At 40.8% G+C, this 17,248-nt stretch overlaps 1 protein-coding gene across 2 annotated transcripts in view; it reads left to right on the top strand.

The window, feature by feature from the left end:
* The window catches only part of GOLGA5 (golgin A5), a 32,316-nt gene extending 16,870 nt beyond the window's left edge, over nt 1-15,446 (top strand). For both annotated transcript variants that reach the window (XM_082733341.1, XM_082733342.1), the window contains 7 exons: nt 1,397-1,567; nt 4,199-4,327; nt 6,979-7,077; nt 8,829-9,054; nt 11,931-12,036; nt 13,612-13,675; nt 14,968-15,446. In XM_082733341.1, the coding sequence (XP_082589467.1) occupies nt 1,397-1,567; nt 4,199-4,327; nt 6,979-7,077; nt 8,829-9,054; nt 11,931-12,036; nt 13,612-13,675; nt 14,968-15,048 (876 nt within the window). In that variant the 3' untranslated portion in view covers nt 15,049-15,446. The remainder of the gene's footprint in view (nt 1-1,396; nt 1,568-4,198; nt 4,328-6,978; nt 7,078-8,828; nt 9,055-11,930; nt 12,037-13,611; nt 13,676-14,967) is intronic.
* The last annotated feature ends 1,802 nt before the right edge of the window (nt 15,447-17,248 follow it).

Below are 17,248 nucleotides of genomic sequence, written 5' to 3'. Positions count from 1 at the left end.
GTCACCCACAATTATACCACATGAAAAGAAAAACTATTTTTGATGGAGGAGAGCGCCTCAGGTCGTCATGTTGAAGGCGGAAGAGCTGATGGCCCTTCCTGCTGGCCTAGAATTGTAATTACAGCGCTTCTTAAACTGGTCCTCTACATCGAATCTTTTCTTCTAACTCATCCTTTCTACCAGTGCTCAGCAAACTTTTTCTGTAAAGGGCCAAATAGTATATGTTATAGGCTTTGCAGGTTCTATGTGGTCTTCATCGTATACTCTTTGTCTTTTTTTTTTTTTTTTAATCCTCCTCTAAACATGTAAAAATCATGCTTAGCTGGTGGGCTATACACAGAGAGGCCACAGGCCAGATCTGGCCCATCAGCCATAGTTTGTGAACCTCTGCTTAAAACCACCGCCAAAGTAACCCTCCTAAAATGATCTCTGGTCATGTCACTTCCCTGTCTACTTTTTAGTTGTTTGTTTTAGCCCACCAGATAAACGGCAAACATTTCAGCCTGGCATCTGGAGCCCCCCAGGTTGACCCTAACGTTCTATCCGAGCGCATCTCAACAATACTTTCTTGTACGCCCTAATGCTTTTGCATTATTATGCTTTGTCCTGTTCTCTCCACCCCTGTTAAAATCCTAGCCATTGGGGTGCCTGGGTGGCTCAGTGGGTTAAGGCCTCTGCCTTCAGCTCGGGTCATGATTCCAGGGTCCTGGCATCGAGCCCCGCACCGGGCTCTCTGCTCGGCGGGGAGCCTGCTTCCCCCTCTCTCTGTGCCTGCCTCTGTGCCTATTTGTGATCTCTCTCTGTCAAATAAATAAATAAAATCTTTTTTAAAAAAGGTAATAAAAAAATAAAATCCTAGCCATTTTTCAGGATCAGCGTAACTGCTGCTTTCAAGTAAAGCCTTCTCTTCCCCAGTAAGTGGTTTCTCCTTGGAACCTGCAAGTACTCTTAACAGATACACCTCTCAACTTTTTATTGCCTTCTACTGGACACTTGTAACTTCCTTTTTAGTTTGTAAGGCAGAGGGTACCATCCCAAATGAGAGACCTCTGCATTGCATGGGACTCTGAGCAGAGTGCCAGACCCATTGTAGGTGCTCTGTAAATATTTGCTGAGTAGCATGTGATGGAGATAAAAAGCACAAGAAGGGATGAGAAGAAAGTACGAGGGAAATCTTGTTAATGACAAGTTTTCAACAGTAGCATGGTCCTGGGGACTAAAATCCAAGGACGGTGTACAGCAAGGCCCTGCTGAGTTCTTATCTCAATGTGGGCTTTCTTTGATGGAGAACGTAATTGGACTATTTCCGTAGTGGCTTAGTTGGTGTAATATTGATGGTATTCTGTATACAAGCTAATGTCTGTTTTGCTTAAAGATACTTCTTTTTTTATAATAGTCTAAAGAAAAATTGATTAACAGCTTAAAGGAAGGATCTGGATTTGAAGGCCTCGACAGCAGTACTGCTAACAGCATGGAGCTGGAAGAACTTCGGCACGAAAAGGAGATGCAGAAGGAGGAAATACAGAAGCTGATGGGCCAGATACATCAGCTGAGAGCCGAATTGCAGGTAAGATCGAGTACGGCTCCGCGGCACGGACAGCCGCTGACCCCAGCGATCTGCAGGTGAGCGGCGGTGGTCTGTATTTTGGGAGCAGTGTGTTAGTGAGAGGGTGTGTGGAACTGGTGTGGGAATAGTGGTCGCCGCGTAGTAATGCATCTAAGGCGATCAGTTTCCTGTCCATCGAGGGACAGTGAGGTCTGGGAATAACACACAGAGGTAACGAGATGAGATCGTTAGATTCTAACCTTATGTGCACCGTATGCCAGGCATCTTGTGGGCTCGGGGTTACAACAAGGATCCAGACAGTCTTCAGATTTATCGATCTGACAATCTAGTGGTTAAAAAACAATTGAGATCTGGATTTGTCTATAAAACTGGGACATTTTCTGATACTGGAATGGACACAGGGACAGTCCCTTAATTATAGTTTCATGAGAAATTTTATGATTTGTAGTTTATGGGTAATTGCTGTTTTTAATCCAAAAGTAAGTTGGACCTTTTGTTTAGATTAAACATGGAGCCTCTGACATAAATATTATAGGAGGAGCCTCTGAGAAGGAGCGAGGACAAGGTGTGGGCTGATAAGCCTTCTTCAAAAGAAAAAGATTTTGCGAAGAATATTCATCCACGCATTAACTCAGCAAATTATTGGTTCATAAGATGGGCGGGACCTACAAGAGGAAAGTGTGGACGTTGTAAGGCCAGGGTTTCTTACCTAGAGTGTGGGCTTGAATACCAGATTTGGATAGAGGTGTCCCGTCTTTGGCACTTAGTAGATCTGTTACATGCATGAGACGAGCCTTAGTTTTCTCATCCATAAAGTGGAGATAAACACAGGTTCTCCTGTGGATAAAGGTACGTGTCAGAAGGCCAAGCATTGTTCCTGACACGCATCAGGCCCTCAACAAATAGCAGCTAGTGTCACTTCTGGACTTCTTATTGGCAGAGTACAAGAGCTGATCAAGGCTTATCCTTATAGTCTGTATGTATGGCTGGATTTTTTTTTTCCCTTAATTAATTTTGAATTCCAAAGACTTCAGTCCTGTGAACCTAGAAACTGAGTACATGCTAATCCTGTTTGTATTTTGTCTTATTTATTATATTTGCATTTGGGTGAAATTATAAATATGACTCGTTTTTTTTTTTTTTTTTTTTTTTAGATTTTATTTATTTTTGACAGAAATCACAAGTACACTGAGAGGCAGGTAGAGAGAGAGAGAAGGAAGCAGGCTCCCTCCTGAGCAGAGAGCCCGATGCGGGACTCAATCCCAGGACCCTGAGATCATGACCCGAGCCGAAGGCAGCGGCTTAACCCACTGAGCCACCCAGGCGCCCCATTATGACTCGTTTTATTTAATATCCTTACCCCAGCATCGTTGAGGACATTGAGCATTTCTCAAGAAGTTGATAAAATCTACAGTAAGGATTATGGTATATCTAGCAAAATGGGAGAATTGTTAATGCCTGTAATAGCTAAGAACTTTCTGGACAGGCATTGCACTAACCTCTCAGCGTCCGCCGTCCATTGATTCCGTGCTGTAATCCCCCAAGGGAGATGGTATATTTTCATTTTACAGTTTGAAGAAATTCAGTCACAGAGAAGGAAAGTCGCTTCCTATAACTAGTAAAGTAACAGGATTAGAACCATAGTCTGTCTGATTCCAGAACACCTGTTTTGTTTTGTATTTTCCAGAATATGTGTTACTACCCACTGCTCATACTATCTGCCTCTCAGAGTTCATCTGTTTAAGTCAACTTGATGACAAAGATTAGAGAACCTGCTACTAACCCCAAAAACTCAAGGAGAGGGGGAAATAATTGTACTTCTTGCTGCTTTCCTTTAAATCCACAAGGCTATGTAACTAGAGTAGCACGCTGGTGTTCTTATCTGGGTGTGTCATTAATCCCCTGTTCTTTCAAACAGTACCTGAAGTGCCAGAGTTTGCATAGATGAATATAAAAAGACTGTGCCAAAAGATAACAAGCAAATTAAGATGCTGATTTTAATCTCTTGTAGCACTGTATGGACAGACGCTTGGTTAACCTGTACAGGGGGTAACTATAGAAATCTAGAGTCATGTTCTTTGCCACTAGTAGATTCCACAGGAAATCTAGAAGGTGGTTTTTGAGTTTGAAGAAGAGAGAATAATGACGCTAAGTGAAGAAGTAAGAAATAGAGAAAGATGAAAGAACAGATAATGGTAATAAAGCTAAACCATGAAAAAAGAGGCTAACCTCAGGCGAGATGAGAGAGAAGTTCCATTGCTACTGGACCCCCACGCGTACAAACTATAACCTGCAAGTCCAGGGGCCATCTTACGGATGTTAGGTTTCTGTTCCTTTGGAAATTGTTAGCTTTTGGTGAGAGCTGTACTGTCCAGCGGCTGCTGACATCCTCATCCAGCCCTGGGCTTCCCGCGCTGTGGCGGCTCTAGGGTCCGTCCGTTGCTCTCACTGTGGGCTGTGGCGTACAGTGATGTGTCTGCCTGTGTACCCCCTTCGGGCGGAGACCATGTCTCACTTGTCCCCATCCCTCTAGTGCCTCCTGAGCCCAGTTCATGGCACAGCGGGAGTACTTGAAAGATGTCGAAATGAACAGTTGATTACTGCTCTCACATGTGCGGCTCGTCGTTTCAGGATGTGGAGGCACAGCAGGTTAGCGAAGCAGAATCAGCAAGAGAACAGTTACAGGAGCTGCAAGACCAAATAGCTGGGCAGAAAGCCTCGAAACAGGAGCTGGAGGCCGAACTAGAGCGACAGAAGCAGGTAGCGATACTGTTTGTCTGTTTGTTTGTTTGTTTTTAAAGGTTTTATTTATTTACTTGCGAGAGAGCGAGCATGCACCCCAGTGAGAGAGCGTGAGTGGGGAGAGGGGCCGAGGGAGAAGCAGACTCCCCACTGAGCAGGGAGCCCAGCGTGGGGTTCCATCTCAGGATGCGGGGACCATGATGCTTAACCGACTGAGCCACCCAGGCGCCCTGCAGGTAAGGATTTTAGTTGGACAGTTACCAAGGAAGACGCTTTGCTGGGGGTTCTCTGAGGAGACTCCGGTGAAGCAACTTACTGAAGTTCTTGCAGAACGGGTATGGAGTGGCAATGGTAAAGGGGACCTTCTAGACCTCTACTGTCTTGTTACCACCCACCCCCTCACTGTTTAATTCACAGGAAAGAAAAAGACCCACAGAATGGTTATGGGACTTGCCTAATCTCACACAGTAAACCAGAGAATAGACTAGAACCCAGAAGGCCTGTCCCAGACTTCTTGCTGCTACCTTGTCTGTGTTTTATTATATCTCCTTGTCACAGTGTGTATGTATGGAAAACTTAAAAACATCTGTTGATTTTCACATTTTACTACATTTGTACTTTCTAAGAACAACAGTAATATTATCTAATAGAAATATAAATACAACATTAGTGTGGTAATTTGATCTTTCTATTGAGAAGAAATATTTATAGACTGTTCTCACAAATCATGTTTATTTATTTATTTATTTATTTTTTAAAGATTTTATTTATTTATTTGACAGAGAGAAATCACAAGTAGATGGAGAGGCAGGCAGAGAGAGAGGGAAGCAGGCTCCCCGCTGAGCAGAGAGCCCGATGTGGGACTCGATCTCAGGACCCCGAGATCATGACCTGAGCCGAAGGCAGCGGCTTAACCCACTGAGCCACCCAGGCGCCCCTCACAAATCATGTTTAAAATTACATTTCTTTGTTCAGTTAGCAGTTGTCTGCTCCCCAACTTGTTTTTCTTAGTATACTTACATAATAGTTTCCTTATTAAAACAGTTAAATATGCTTACATCCACATTTTCAGATCAAGATGTTATATCTAATGTTAGTAACATTTATAACTTACTGAATAACCACACTGTAAGACACTTAGTATACATGATCTTATTTTACCCTCACAATAAAATCTGTTTTCTCTTCATTTTGCAGAAAACTATTGTTATAATGATCAGTGCCTCACTTAAACAACATTTTCAGCTTTGTGTGTTTATATTCTTTAGATCTTTTTTATTAGGATTTATCATTTCTGAAACGGGTTCTATTATGAGAAATGTTTGTTTTTATTACAAAGGTCCCACTTGTATCTGTTTCCTGAGTGGTAAGAAAAATGACCGAGTAGCCACCTGCAGAGTACATTATAGGCTGCCCTAGATAATTTAGTTATAAAATTGTCCTTTCAGAAATTGCATTTTAATTTATTCAAGGAGCTATTATATATTGAAAGGCAAAAATTTGATGTTCTTGATGGTTAGTGAGATAATTTTCATTTTATTATGGCAGATGGTCTTCTCACATCCACTGCCGGGGCCTGTTTTTAAAATGATAGAGTCCAGCAGAAGCGAGTGCAGCTGAATGTAGCTCTAGGCTATTTATTTAATCATCAGATGTTCTAGGTGCAAGTGCTTAATCTTGGGATTAAATAGTCCTCTAGCGCTCTTTATTAATTTTAAGTAATTTCAACCTTAAATTTTGTGCTAGCCTAGAGCTTTAAATGAAATCATGCAGACCTTCCTATAAATTGCAGTTCTCATTTCCTAATTACTGCCTCATCTTCTCTGCTCTCACTTATCTCAGTTTCTTTCATCTGGGAAGTGAGCAGGTTGAACTAGATGTTCTCAAGGAGTCTAGCAGTTTGATCCTGTCTTGTCTCTACTTCTTCATATGGCTCCCTTTACTTACTTCGTCTGCAGTTAAGCATAATGCTTTTGAAGATTCTTAGCTAATTGTTCTTTCTTCCCTGACATGCGCTGTGCTCTTAAATTCCAACTGACACCGACTCATCATATCCATTGTACAAACCAGCAGCACATTTGTGTAGTTGTTAGTGAATCAGAGGTCTTTATTTTTTCCTTGTTTATCCATAATAGAACAAAACAGGTTCTAACACTGCGTGATAGAAATAAGCACATGAAGAGCTGCTCAGCACCGTTAAGTGTTAGAGAAATGCACACTGGAACCACAGCACGATACTAGGTTGTCCCTAGTGAATAGTTACACTTAACCAAGACTGACAATACCAAATGTTGGGAAGGATATGGAAGAACTGGGCCTCTCCCATATTGCCGTGAGGCTGCAAAATGCCGCATGGATTTTGAAACCAGTTCAGAAAACAGTTGGGTGAGTTCTTTCCCTGTAAGTTAGACATAACACTTATGTGATCCAGCGGGGCTATCCCTACATATCTACCCAAGAAAAGTGGAGACCTGTGACCATGGAAAGACTTGATACATCCTGCTGGAGTCGTGTTCATCAGACCCTTCCAACGGCCCTCATTTGTTCATTCTGCGTAGACGTGGCACACGTTGGCTGAGTGCCTCCTATGTGTCAGGAATGTTTCAGATACTGGGGATGACATCGGGAGCACTGATTTCGCTTCTGTGTATTCATGTCTCACTTTGTAGGAATTCCACTACATAGAAGAAGATCTGTATCGAACAAAGAACACCTTGCAAAGCAGGATTAAAGATCGAGAAGAAGAAATTCAAAAACTTAGGAATCAGGTATGAATGAGTGTTCACTTCTTGGGAAAAGATAACATCGCAAAACTAATTTTTTTTTTCAAGGGATATAGAGAGACCTTCTTTTTTCATATTTTCAGCGGCATTCTGCTGTTGGAACAATGAGGTGTTATTTTCAGTCTGATACAGAATTTTCATCTAAAGCCATTTTAATCTGTGTTTGCTGTATTCTGTGACTTCTTCATCTGGAAGTGTCTTGTAGCCACAGCCATCCGAGGACACGGGACTTACCCCAAAATTTCGTATCTTGTAACTTCAGTGGTGGTTGTGCTGACTGCCAGTTTAATAATTACTGTTTCTCTTTCCTGCGAAAAATCCAGTGATACCTTCCTGTTAACAACTGATGGGTCTTTTGTAAAGTCACCAAGACCTCTTTTAAACTCTGAAAATGTAAAATTTAGGAAATAACATGTGCCCACCGCCCACATTTACCAGCACTTATCATTAACTGTGACAAAATCATGCATCCACTTATCCTGTAACTCTGCTGTTTCCTTTTCTCCCTTATGTTCATTTTGTTTTTTATCCCTTATATTTATTGACTTAATAAATAATGAAGTCATTGATCATTTAAATAATTTACATAAAGATTGATTCTTCTCTTTTTAGTTAGCTGATGATGTAGTTTGAACATTAAAAAGGCAAATAATTTCAGTTTTTAAGTTGTCAGACTTTGTAACAGTCCATGATTTAAACTATTTTAAAATATTTTAGTTTTTCTAAGAGGAGCATCTGATTTCAGTGTTCCATTCTTCCCTCACCTACTTTTGTGAAGTGCTTACAAGTGGTAACATGACTTGTTAGCAGAAAGTCAAAAGAAAGGACCATAAACCACCAGTTGGTTTAATCCTTAAACATTCCTGTATTTATTAAATGTTTTTTGAGTGCTTCCTAAGCCTAAGATTCTGTCCTGTTTTTGTTAATTAAGAATTAATCTTAGGGGGTTAGCTCGTAAAGTTTTTTTTTTATCTAAGTAGAACAGAGGAAATTCTTTGTCTCATAACAGGAAGTTGATTTTTACAATTTTAAAAAGAGATCAGCATCTTCATATATTGTCCAAACAAACAAACCAACAACCCATAAACGAGTGACCAAATACGCACATAAGTAAGTGCTCAAAACCATCCATCATCAGGGGAGTGCACATTAAAAGTGTAGTGGGTTGTACCACTACACTGATACTCGCTAGAATGACATAGTATCCCTAAATATCATGTACAGAGAGATGTAGCAATTTGTCTAATGTCAGACAGCTAGAAAATTGCAAAGCAGAGGTGAAAACCTAAAACCTCAGTTTGCGGTCTTTGCACTGCACCACAACTGCTGAGTTATGGAGGGTTTTGATTCCCGGCCAAGAAGTTCAGACTGTCCTTTGGATCAATGCTTTCAGATGTCTTTGATCATGACGCCACAGTGAGAAGTAAAGTATACCTTGTGTCCCAATAACTCAGATGTACTTAGAAGTATAATACTAAAACAGAAGTTTCACAAAACAATGCTCTCATATACTATATGCTGTGTACTCTCTGTCCCATTCTTGGCCATTACTATTTTAAAATCTGGTTGTGACCCACCAAATTGGTTTTGTAGCCCATTAATACAATTTGAAAATCTCTTCCATAGATAGTGAGTTTTGAGAAATTGAATAATGCTACACTTTACATGTGGGAATGTAGGTTCTGTGTTGTAAGACTTACTTTATGTACTAATTTTATGAACACTTTGCCTTTCAGCTTACTAATAAAACTTTGAGCAACAGCAGTCAGTCTGAGTTAGAAAACCGACTCCATCAGCTGACAGAGACTCTCATCCAGAAGCAGACGATGCTGGAGAGTCTTAGCACAGAGAAGAACTCTCTGGTCTTCCAGCTGGAGCGCCTTGAGCAGCAGGTGAACTCCGCCAGTGGAAGTAGCAACAGTGGGTCTTCTATTAATATGTCTGGAGTTGACAATGGCGAAGGTAACAAAAAAGGAATTTCAAAAGAACATTGCATTGCCTTTATTTCCAACCTTGCTAATTGAGGCGTGACTTTGAGAAGTTACAGAAAGATCTTTTTTTTTTTTTTATAAGAAGGTCCATCCAGCAAAGCACTGCTTTTCTCCTGATGTGAGGCCTGAGCCGTGCACTGTTTGACATGATCTTTAGCAAACAGGACAGTGGGCTATGAATATGCCGCTCCTTAGTATGGGACTTGGAGAAGGGAGACTTGAGGAACGGTGATCATGTTGAAATACATAGGACATTCTACAAGATATTGATGACAAGGTAGATAATTTGGCAGTAAGGGGTTTTCAGGAAACTTGAAGATTTGCTGTAAAAATCTTCCAGTCTGTAATTATGAATATTAAAGTTAATAGTCCTGTAAGTATATCCATGCTTTATAATTTCAATAGAGAAATCTGTAGATTCCCAAAGTAATAATCAAGAAGAATGTTAAAGATTTCAGTATAAGCTTCAGCAGATCTGGTTTTTAATCTTAGAGCTTCATAAAGCCTACAAAGTAGTCATTCAGTAAATTTCTCAGTTCTTAGGCTATCAACTAAATTTTTTTAAGGGGCGCCTGGGTGGCTCAGTCAGCTAAGCATCTGCCTTTAGCTCAGGTCATGATCCAGAGTCCTGGGATCAAGCCCCACGTTGGGCTCCCTTCTTAGCAGGAAGCCTGCTTCTCCCTCTCCCTCTGCCATTCCCCCTACTTGTGCACTCTCTCTCTGTGTCAGATAAATAAAATCCTTTTAAAAAGTAAATAAAAGTTTTTTTAAGTTTTTTTTTTTTCAGCGTGACAGTATTCATTGTTTTTTCACCACACCCAGTGCTCCATGCAATCTGCCCTCTATAATACCCACCACCTGGTTCCCCCAACCTCCTACCCACCCCCTCTTCGAAACCCTCAGATTGCTTTTCAGAGTCCATAGTCTCTCATGGTTCACCTCCCCTTCCAATTTCCCCCAACTCCCTTCTCCTCTCTAACACCCCTTGTCCTCCATGCTATTTGTTATGCTCCACAAACAAATGAAACCATATGATAATTGACTCTCTCTGCTTGACTTATTTCACTCAGCATAATCTCTTCCAGTCCCGTCCATGTTGCTACAAAAGTTGGGTATTCGTCCTTTCTGATGGAGGCATAATACTCCATAATGTATATGGAACTTGTTTTACATGTTTGTTTTTTAATAACATGGTTGCTATGAAAAGAAATCTCCAAAAAAAGGATATTAAAATCATCCAAATAATCCATTCCCCTCAGATAACATTTTGGAATATCTCCTTCCAGATTTTTTTTGCTGTATATGTTTATATTATCTATTTTATTGGTTTTTAACTTTTCCATATAAATCAATTTATTTTTAAGATTTACTTATTCATTAGAGGGAGAGAGAAAGAGGGAGGGAGGGAAAGAAGGAATTTCCAGCAGGCTCCCTGCTGAGCGCAGAGCCCGATGCACGGCTTGATCTAACCATGAGATCATGACCTGAGCTGAAATCAAGAGTCACACACTTAACTGACTGAGCCACCCAGGGGCCCCTAGAGCTTACTTTAAAAAACAAAAACAAAAAAATTCTAATCTGTGACAAAATAGCCCAGGAGAAGATCCTAATTAATACATAAGAATTAAATATAATCTGTCAGAATTGTGGTTCTAGACTAGCTGGTGAGCTGGGGGGAATTTGTTTAAAGTTAAATCTTCATTTCATTTGCACACAGAATTAATCCCTGTTAGAGTGAAGAATCAAGTATTAAAACCTGGAAAAACTAGAAGAAAATTATGGTATTTTTGGTTAGAAAAGTGTTCAGTCTCACTAGTAATTACACATACCAAAGAAGGCAAATTAAAGCACTTTATTGAAGTCCCAAAGGAGGTAAGGTGATGGTTGACTCGAGGGAGGTCTGCAGGAAGAGTTTCCAGGCAAAGAGAAGAGCAGGTGCAAAGGCCCAGAAGTAGGGGCAGTGCCGGCATGTTGTAGGAACAGAAAGGAGGCCAGTGCAGCTGGAGAAGACTGAGTGAGGGGGGAGAGTAGTCAAAGGGGAATTCAGAGAACTTTGAAGAATCTTGAGAGGGGTGACTGACTGCATTTTGGCAAGATGCCTCTGGCAGCTATGTCCAGAGTAGATTACAGAGAGCTGAGTGGAGGCGGGGGACCAGAGAGGAACCATCACATTAATCTGTGTGAGGGAGGTTGGCAGTTCAAACCAGAGTGAGATCTTGAGGGGGTTATCGTAAAGGTGAGTGGGCAGGTTGGATGTGGAGTTCAAGAGAAGGGAGTCAAGGGTTTTGGCCTGAGATGATGGCACAATGGTGTGATGTACTCAGATGGGGAAAATGGCAGGGTGAGTAGGTTGGCAGGGAGGGCAGAAAGTCAGAATCGTGGTTTTGGCCATGCTGAGCTTGAGATGCTGTTCGACATCCAGATGGAAACAAAACAGATGAGTAGATGAGTCTGGAGTTGGTGGTCCAGGCTGAGGATACCAATCTGGAAGTCATCAGCATTGTAGAAAGGGTGTCTGGCCTCACTCTTGCTAGCGTAGGAAGAAAGTGCTCATTAATATTGACTCCTGGCAACATTTGGTATTTGTAAACTTCAGTTTTTACTAATTTCATGAGGAAATAATTGTTTTAGTTTTTACATTTTTATTTTTATGGATATAGAAATTTAAATATTTTATATGATCAAATTTATCTGTCTTTATGGTTTCACCTTCTTTGTGTAATGCTTAGAAAGTTGGCCTTTGAGAATTTCTTTCATTTCTAATACAGTAATATATTCAACTATAATTTTGTTAGGACATTGCTTTTGGTATTTGTACACTGATTCACTATTTTCTTGCTTAAACAGGCACACGGCTCCGAAATGTTCCTGTTCTTTTTAATGATACAGAAACAAATCTGGCAGGAATGTACGGAAAAGTCCGAAAAGCTGCTAGTTCAATTGACCAGTTTAGGTAAGCAAGGGCAGTAATGATTGAGTGATGGATTGTCAGCTGCTCTTGTATCCTTTTCTGGTGGCTTCAGTCACAGTGAGTCCCCTCAGGCAGAGCTGATAATTTAGAGCAGTATTTCCCTGCTTCCTGTCACGGTATTTTGATCTCATGAGATGGCTTCATGTGGTGGGCCAGTGCCTGTGTTTTACTGAAGATGATTAACCCTGATCATTTCTCTTCTTTCTGTAGTAAACTCATATTAAAGTTCATTGAGAAAATGTTCATGTCATGTAAATGCATCTTTTGAAATGTTTTTTTTCATTACTTTATCATATGATGAGAATAAAAGATGCCACTATGTTTAAGTGAACAGTATTCATGTTAACATATACTTTACATATATTACATCAGCAACATATCATCTGTATACATGTTTTTGTATATTTGTAACTTCTTTATACTAGCAAACATGTACCTTATAAAGAAAATGTTTTAACGGTGTATGTTTGCCTTGATAAATGTCATGTTTAAATAATCCATTAAACTCTTTGGCCTCTTGGTGTTTATAATTAAACACAATTATAATGACTTATTGCAAAATAGAGCAATCTCTTACATTTTTGTGTAAGAATAGAGCTGTGGTGTTTAAAATCAAGAGAATGATTTGCTAAGGTTCTCGAGGCCATGGGGCCAACAATGCCATAGTTGTTACATTCAGATTATTAAGCACATTTATTTCAATTCTTTATTTATTCAACATATGTAATAATTTTTAGACAAATTAGATACGAGGCACCATGCTGATGGCAGTGAAAGAAGCAGAAAGGCCTAGAAGAAAGGTGTATTTGCCTTGTAGGTGTATCCATCTTGACAGGGAAAAATGTTGCAAAGAGGTGGGAGTAGTAAGATCTGGGCTTCATAGTCTTCCCATATTTCCTTTAGTTAATTGGTTAGTTGCCTTTCTGTAGTTCTAAGCCTTTTAGAAGCATGTGTTGGGGGAGGGTATGTGCTATGGTGAGTGCTGTGCAATGTGTAAGCCTGATGATTCACAGATCTGCACCCCTGGGGCAAATAATGCATCATATGCTAATAAAAATAATTTAAATAAATAAGGAAAAAAAAAGAAAAAGGAGAAAAAGAGGAAAGGAAGAAAGAAGTGAGGAAGGAGGGAAGGAAGGAGCATGTGTCCATGCGCCAACTTCGGGTTAGCTGTGCAGGTGTTCGCCGGCCGGACTCTTTCTCCTGTGCATGTGTTGATGCTCGCCTTGTCTCTTCCATGTAACTTCTTTGGTCTCTAAAAGAAGAATTATTTAGAGAGTTTTCCCCTATAGTTGTAGCTGAAGACTTAAGAGAACTAGACTGTATTTAAATCAAGCCACAAAGAATAGAGAAAGTATTTGTTTACTGTGATGATTCTGTATGGTTATTTCAAGTAATCACTTAATAGTCTACCGTAAAATGATTTTTCTTTTCCGGTGGTCACCTTAATAATTTATCCAAGAAATCCTAAAAAACATCATTAGCTGTTGCCCCAGGAATTTGTGCTTTGAGTGTAACTGTGTCCTCTCCCCCCCGCCCCCCCCCCCGTTGGCACAGCATCCGCCTGGGAATTTTTCTCCGAAGATACCCCATAGCACGAGTGTTTGTAATTATATATATGGTAAGTATATTTGAAAAACTTATTTGAAAAAATAACGCTAAACTTGATTTTTAGCAGTTTTTTTTAGTTGCTGATCATTTTGGGTAAAAGTCCAATAATTAGTTTTGAAAGAAAATAGAACTGATTGTTGGCCATGAAAACTTTTTTTCTCAAGGATGCAAGTAGAGTTACAGTTCACTCTGTCTAAAACATAAATTGCTCAAAGCCTTGTCCTACAGTAAAACGACCTATAATGCAGTTCGTTACCTCCACTTCTGAGCCCCTCTAGTGACAAAAATGGGGTGCAAAACAGTTGATTTCATTTTTATGTCGATGTAAAGTTTCTTTGATTATTTTCCTGTGTTTAGCTTTGCATTCTGAAAGGACCTCAAGGTTGATTTTCATCCTTCCATGTTTCTTAGCCCTAATACAATGGTCGCCAGGGTTTGCAATACTGTTTCATGTGTCCTTTGCCCATAAAAAGCCCTCTAACTGTTCCGAGTGAGGACATCTAGTTGAGTTCAATTAAGACAAGCAGTCTTCCTGAAAAAGAAAAAGCTTACGTAGAAATTTCTCTGTGATCCACTAGAGGGAAGAATTACTCCTTTGAATAAAAAGTTTTTAAGAAACTGTGGGATGGAGAGAAGAAAAGAAAAAAATTGAACAGCATCAAGGATTTAGAATAGGAGCACACAGGTGGATTCCGGTGTCGGGGCTGATAAGGAACACCTGCGCCAGGTGTCTGTCCTGCTGTCAGCGCTGCCAGGAGGGAGCTGGGGGAAGTGCTCCCTGTAGGTCCTGTGTTCGACCTTAAATCAGCCTCTGAAGCCTGACCCATCATTCCCATCGGGAATGTCTTCCCGGCTCCTCTTCACCAAATCACGGCTCACCCCTTTTGCAAAACGCCAACCATACAACCATGACTCTGTTCTAAAAAGCCTTTGCAAGCAACTTCATGTGTATCTAGCAGTTTCAATCCTGGCCTCTACTCCGAGTTATAATCCCCTGATGGCTTATTTATGTGTACCCGTATGTGTTATGAAAGCGCTAACAACTCTGATCATTCTCAGCCGAGGATTGTGTAGGTTTCAAAACCGGTCCCCTCCCTTGCACTTCGCCTGTCTGTTTCCATGTTTATTTCTTCATTACTTATTCAGTAAACAGGTAGCCAGGCACTTGCAAGGTTGCAGACCCAGTGCTAGCCTCAGGACTGCAAAGATAAGACGTGGTTCCCGCCCTCAGGGTAGACACAGCGAACCTTTGGTGAAGATTGATGTATTGGTTAATCTATAAATTGTTTGCTCTTTCTTCAGGCTTTGCTTCACCTCTGGGTCATGATCGTTCTGTTGACTTACACACCAGAAATGCACCATGACCAACCCCATGGCAAATGAACTGAGCCCAGTCACCTCAGTGATTGGTTGTCTTTTTTTGGACTTGGGATCTGCAGAAGGACCAGTCGCCTAAAACCGCTGAGAAAGGTGCACAAGGTTATTTCATCACTACAGGCTTTTAACTCGTTAAGTTATTATACAAGTGCTCTGCTACCTAAATCTTCCTCTCATTTCCTTCAAATGGTAAGAGTTTCTAAAACAGGCAGACAGTAATTTAATAAGCTCAGCTCTGCTTTTTCTGAAGTCAGAGGTTCACTGTATAATCATATACACAGAGACCGGCTGGGTTTGTTCGCCTCCGTACGGACCATCCTATTTTAGGTGACACGCATTATGGGTTATAATCAGGGAGACTAATTGTATTTAGTGATACAAATAAAATGTTTTCTTTTTGATAATTCCGTCTGCTTTTGTATTTTCGTATATTTAGCTTTGCAAATATGGATTTACTTCTTACATGCTAAAGACTGGATTGGTGTAAGTTTTTGTATAAACACATAAATAAAATTTACCGTGCGTTTTTCTTTTTTAAAATAATAGTTTTTCATCCCCATTGAATAGGACCTTCCCAAACCAGCCGGCGTGAGGAGAGCAGAAAGCAGCAGTGGTGTCTCCCCGTGGGTGATTCCTGGTGCTTTGCCCCCGCGCCGCCGTGCGCACCTCTCCCTCCTGTCCCCACCGTGCCGGCCGCCTCTGCTTGTCACGCACTCAGTCACTGTCCTCCTCTCTCCCTTTTCTCGAGCCTGGGCCCTGGGTTAGCTCAGGACATCCCTGCTCTTAGCTTTTAGGAATTAAATCTGTTTCGTCAACCTTTGTACTTTTAAAACATTCCAATGCAAAAATGTTACAGCGTTTCTGAAAAGAGACATTTCTTTTACCTTAAGTTCATTGTCTCTCTTGGCTTTCCTTTCCCTCCACATGTCTGAATTCTTAAGTCTTCTGGTCCCTGGTGGTCTGTCTTCACGTGTGATTAATACATGTAGATCTGGGGCAGGATGGGGGGCAGGTCTTCCTGTCAGGAATGTTGTTGAAGACGTCTGCCGGTGCCAACTGAAAACCTGACCGGTTTCTGTTAATGACATCTGTACCATGATTTTAATTGGCTATTAATTCTCCCGAAGTTTTGATACCCTAGGAAATGTTTCTTATTTTTCATGAGAAAATGAAGTTTTGAAGGTTATCTGATGCATGCTTGAGCTTTTTCTCAGCTTAGCGTGAATGAAGAAGGCAGAAGCGCCGCATCAGCTGAAAGCGGAGATGAGAGATGGGGGGTGGAGACTGCGGGTTGGGGGGGCTGTCAGCGTGGAGCTGGGAGGCCGGCTTTGAGCTCACATGGGATAAAGGACAAGTGTGGTTCTTGCTGCTCTCTTCGAAAGGTGGTTTTTCCTCTCTTCTAGTTTGGAAAAATTTCTGAAAAATGATTAAAACCAGGTTACATAACTTAAATGGAAAACAGCACATGCTTCCCTGTCGTGTCCTGCCAGACTTCCCGTCTCCGTGCGTCCTCCTGCCTCTAAATCTTCCTTCAGTCTTTGCACTTTCTTGGCTTTGGAAATAGTTTGACAAAGTGTTTCCAAGATTTTTTTTTTTTTTTTTTTTTTTTTAGTTTTAATTTTAATTGAGTTTCAGTTTCAATATTCTTAGCCACTAACAACTGGGGAATTTTTTTAAAGTGTTCCCTTTCATTTATCCTCAGATAACACGAAACCTTGACCTAATTAAAAGGATTGCATGAGAGCCAGTTGTTTTCCTTTTTTATCCAGTGTATTTATTTAAAGACATTATACATACGTAGAGTCTGTATAATACATATACGTTACAGATATGTATGTATACAGATAATCTCAGAACTCTGTACTGCTTTCTATTTATAGCTATCAATTGGAAAATAAGATTGTTTTACTATTAGAAGATTATTTCTCTTTATGTAAACTTTGTGCATATCAGAGGCTACCATTTCTGTTGCTACAGAACAAAACCATCGAAGGAAAAGCGTGGGTTTGTAAACACATGTTTACCAGCCTGTCTGTCTGGGGAGGAAGGGATTGGCTCTCTGGGCCTGGGCTGTCCAGCCTCAGCTTGAGAAGCCTGAAGAATCCAACTCCCCCTGTGGGGGCAAAAACCCCGACTACTCAGATATGCCTCACTGGGTGCTCACTCTCTATGGCAAGAGGCCATATTGGAAAAGGCCCTGTATTGG

Source organism: Mustela nivalis, assembly GCF_964662115.1.
Source record: "Mustela nivalis genome assembly, chromosome: 6".
Classification (NCBI taxonomy): Eukaryota; Metazoa; Chordata; class Mammalia; order Carnivora; family Mustelidae; genus Mustela; species Mustela nivalis.
The sequence above is the reverse complement of the archived record's forward strand: the minus strand, read 5'-3'. Positions and strand labels throughout refer to the sequence as shown.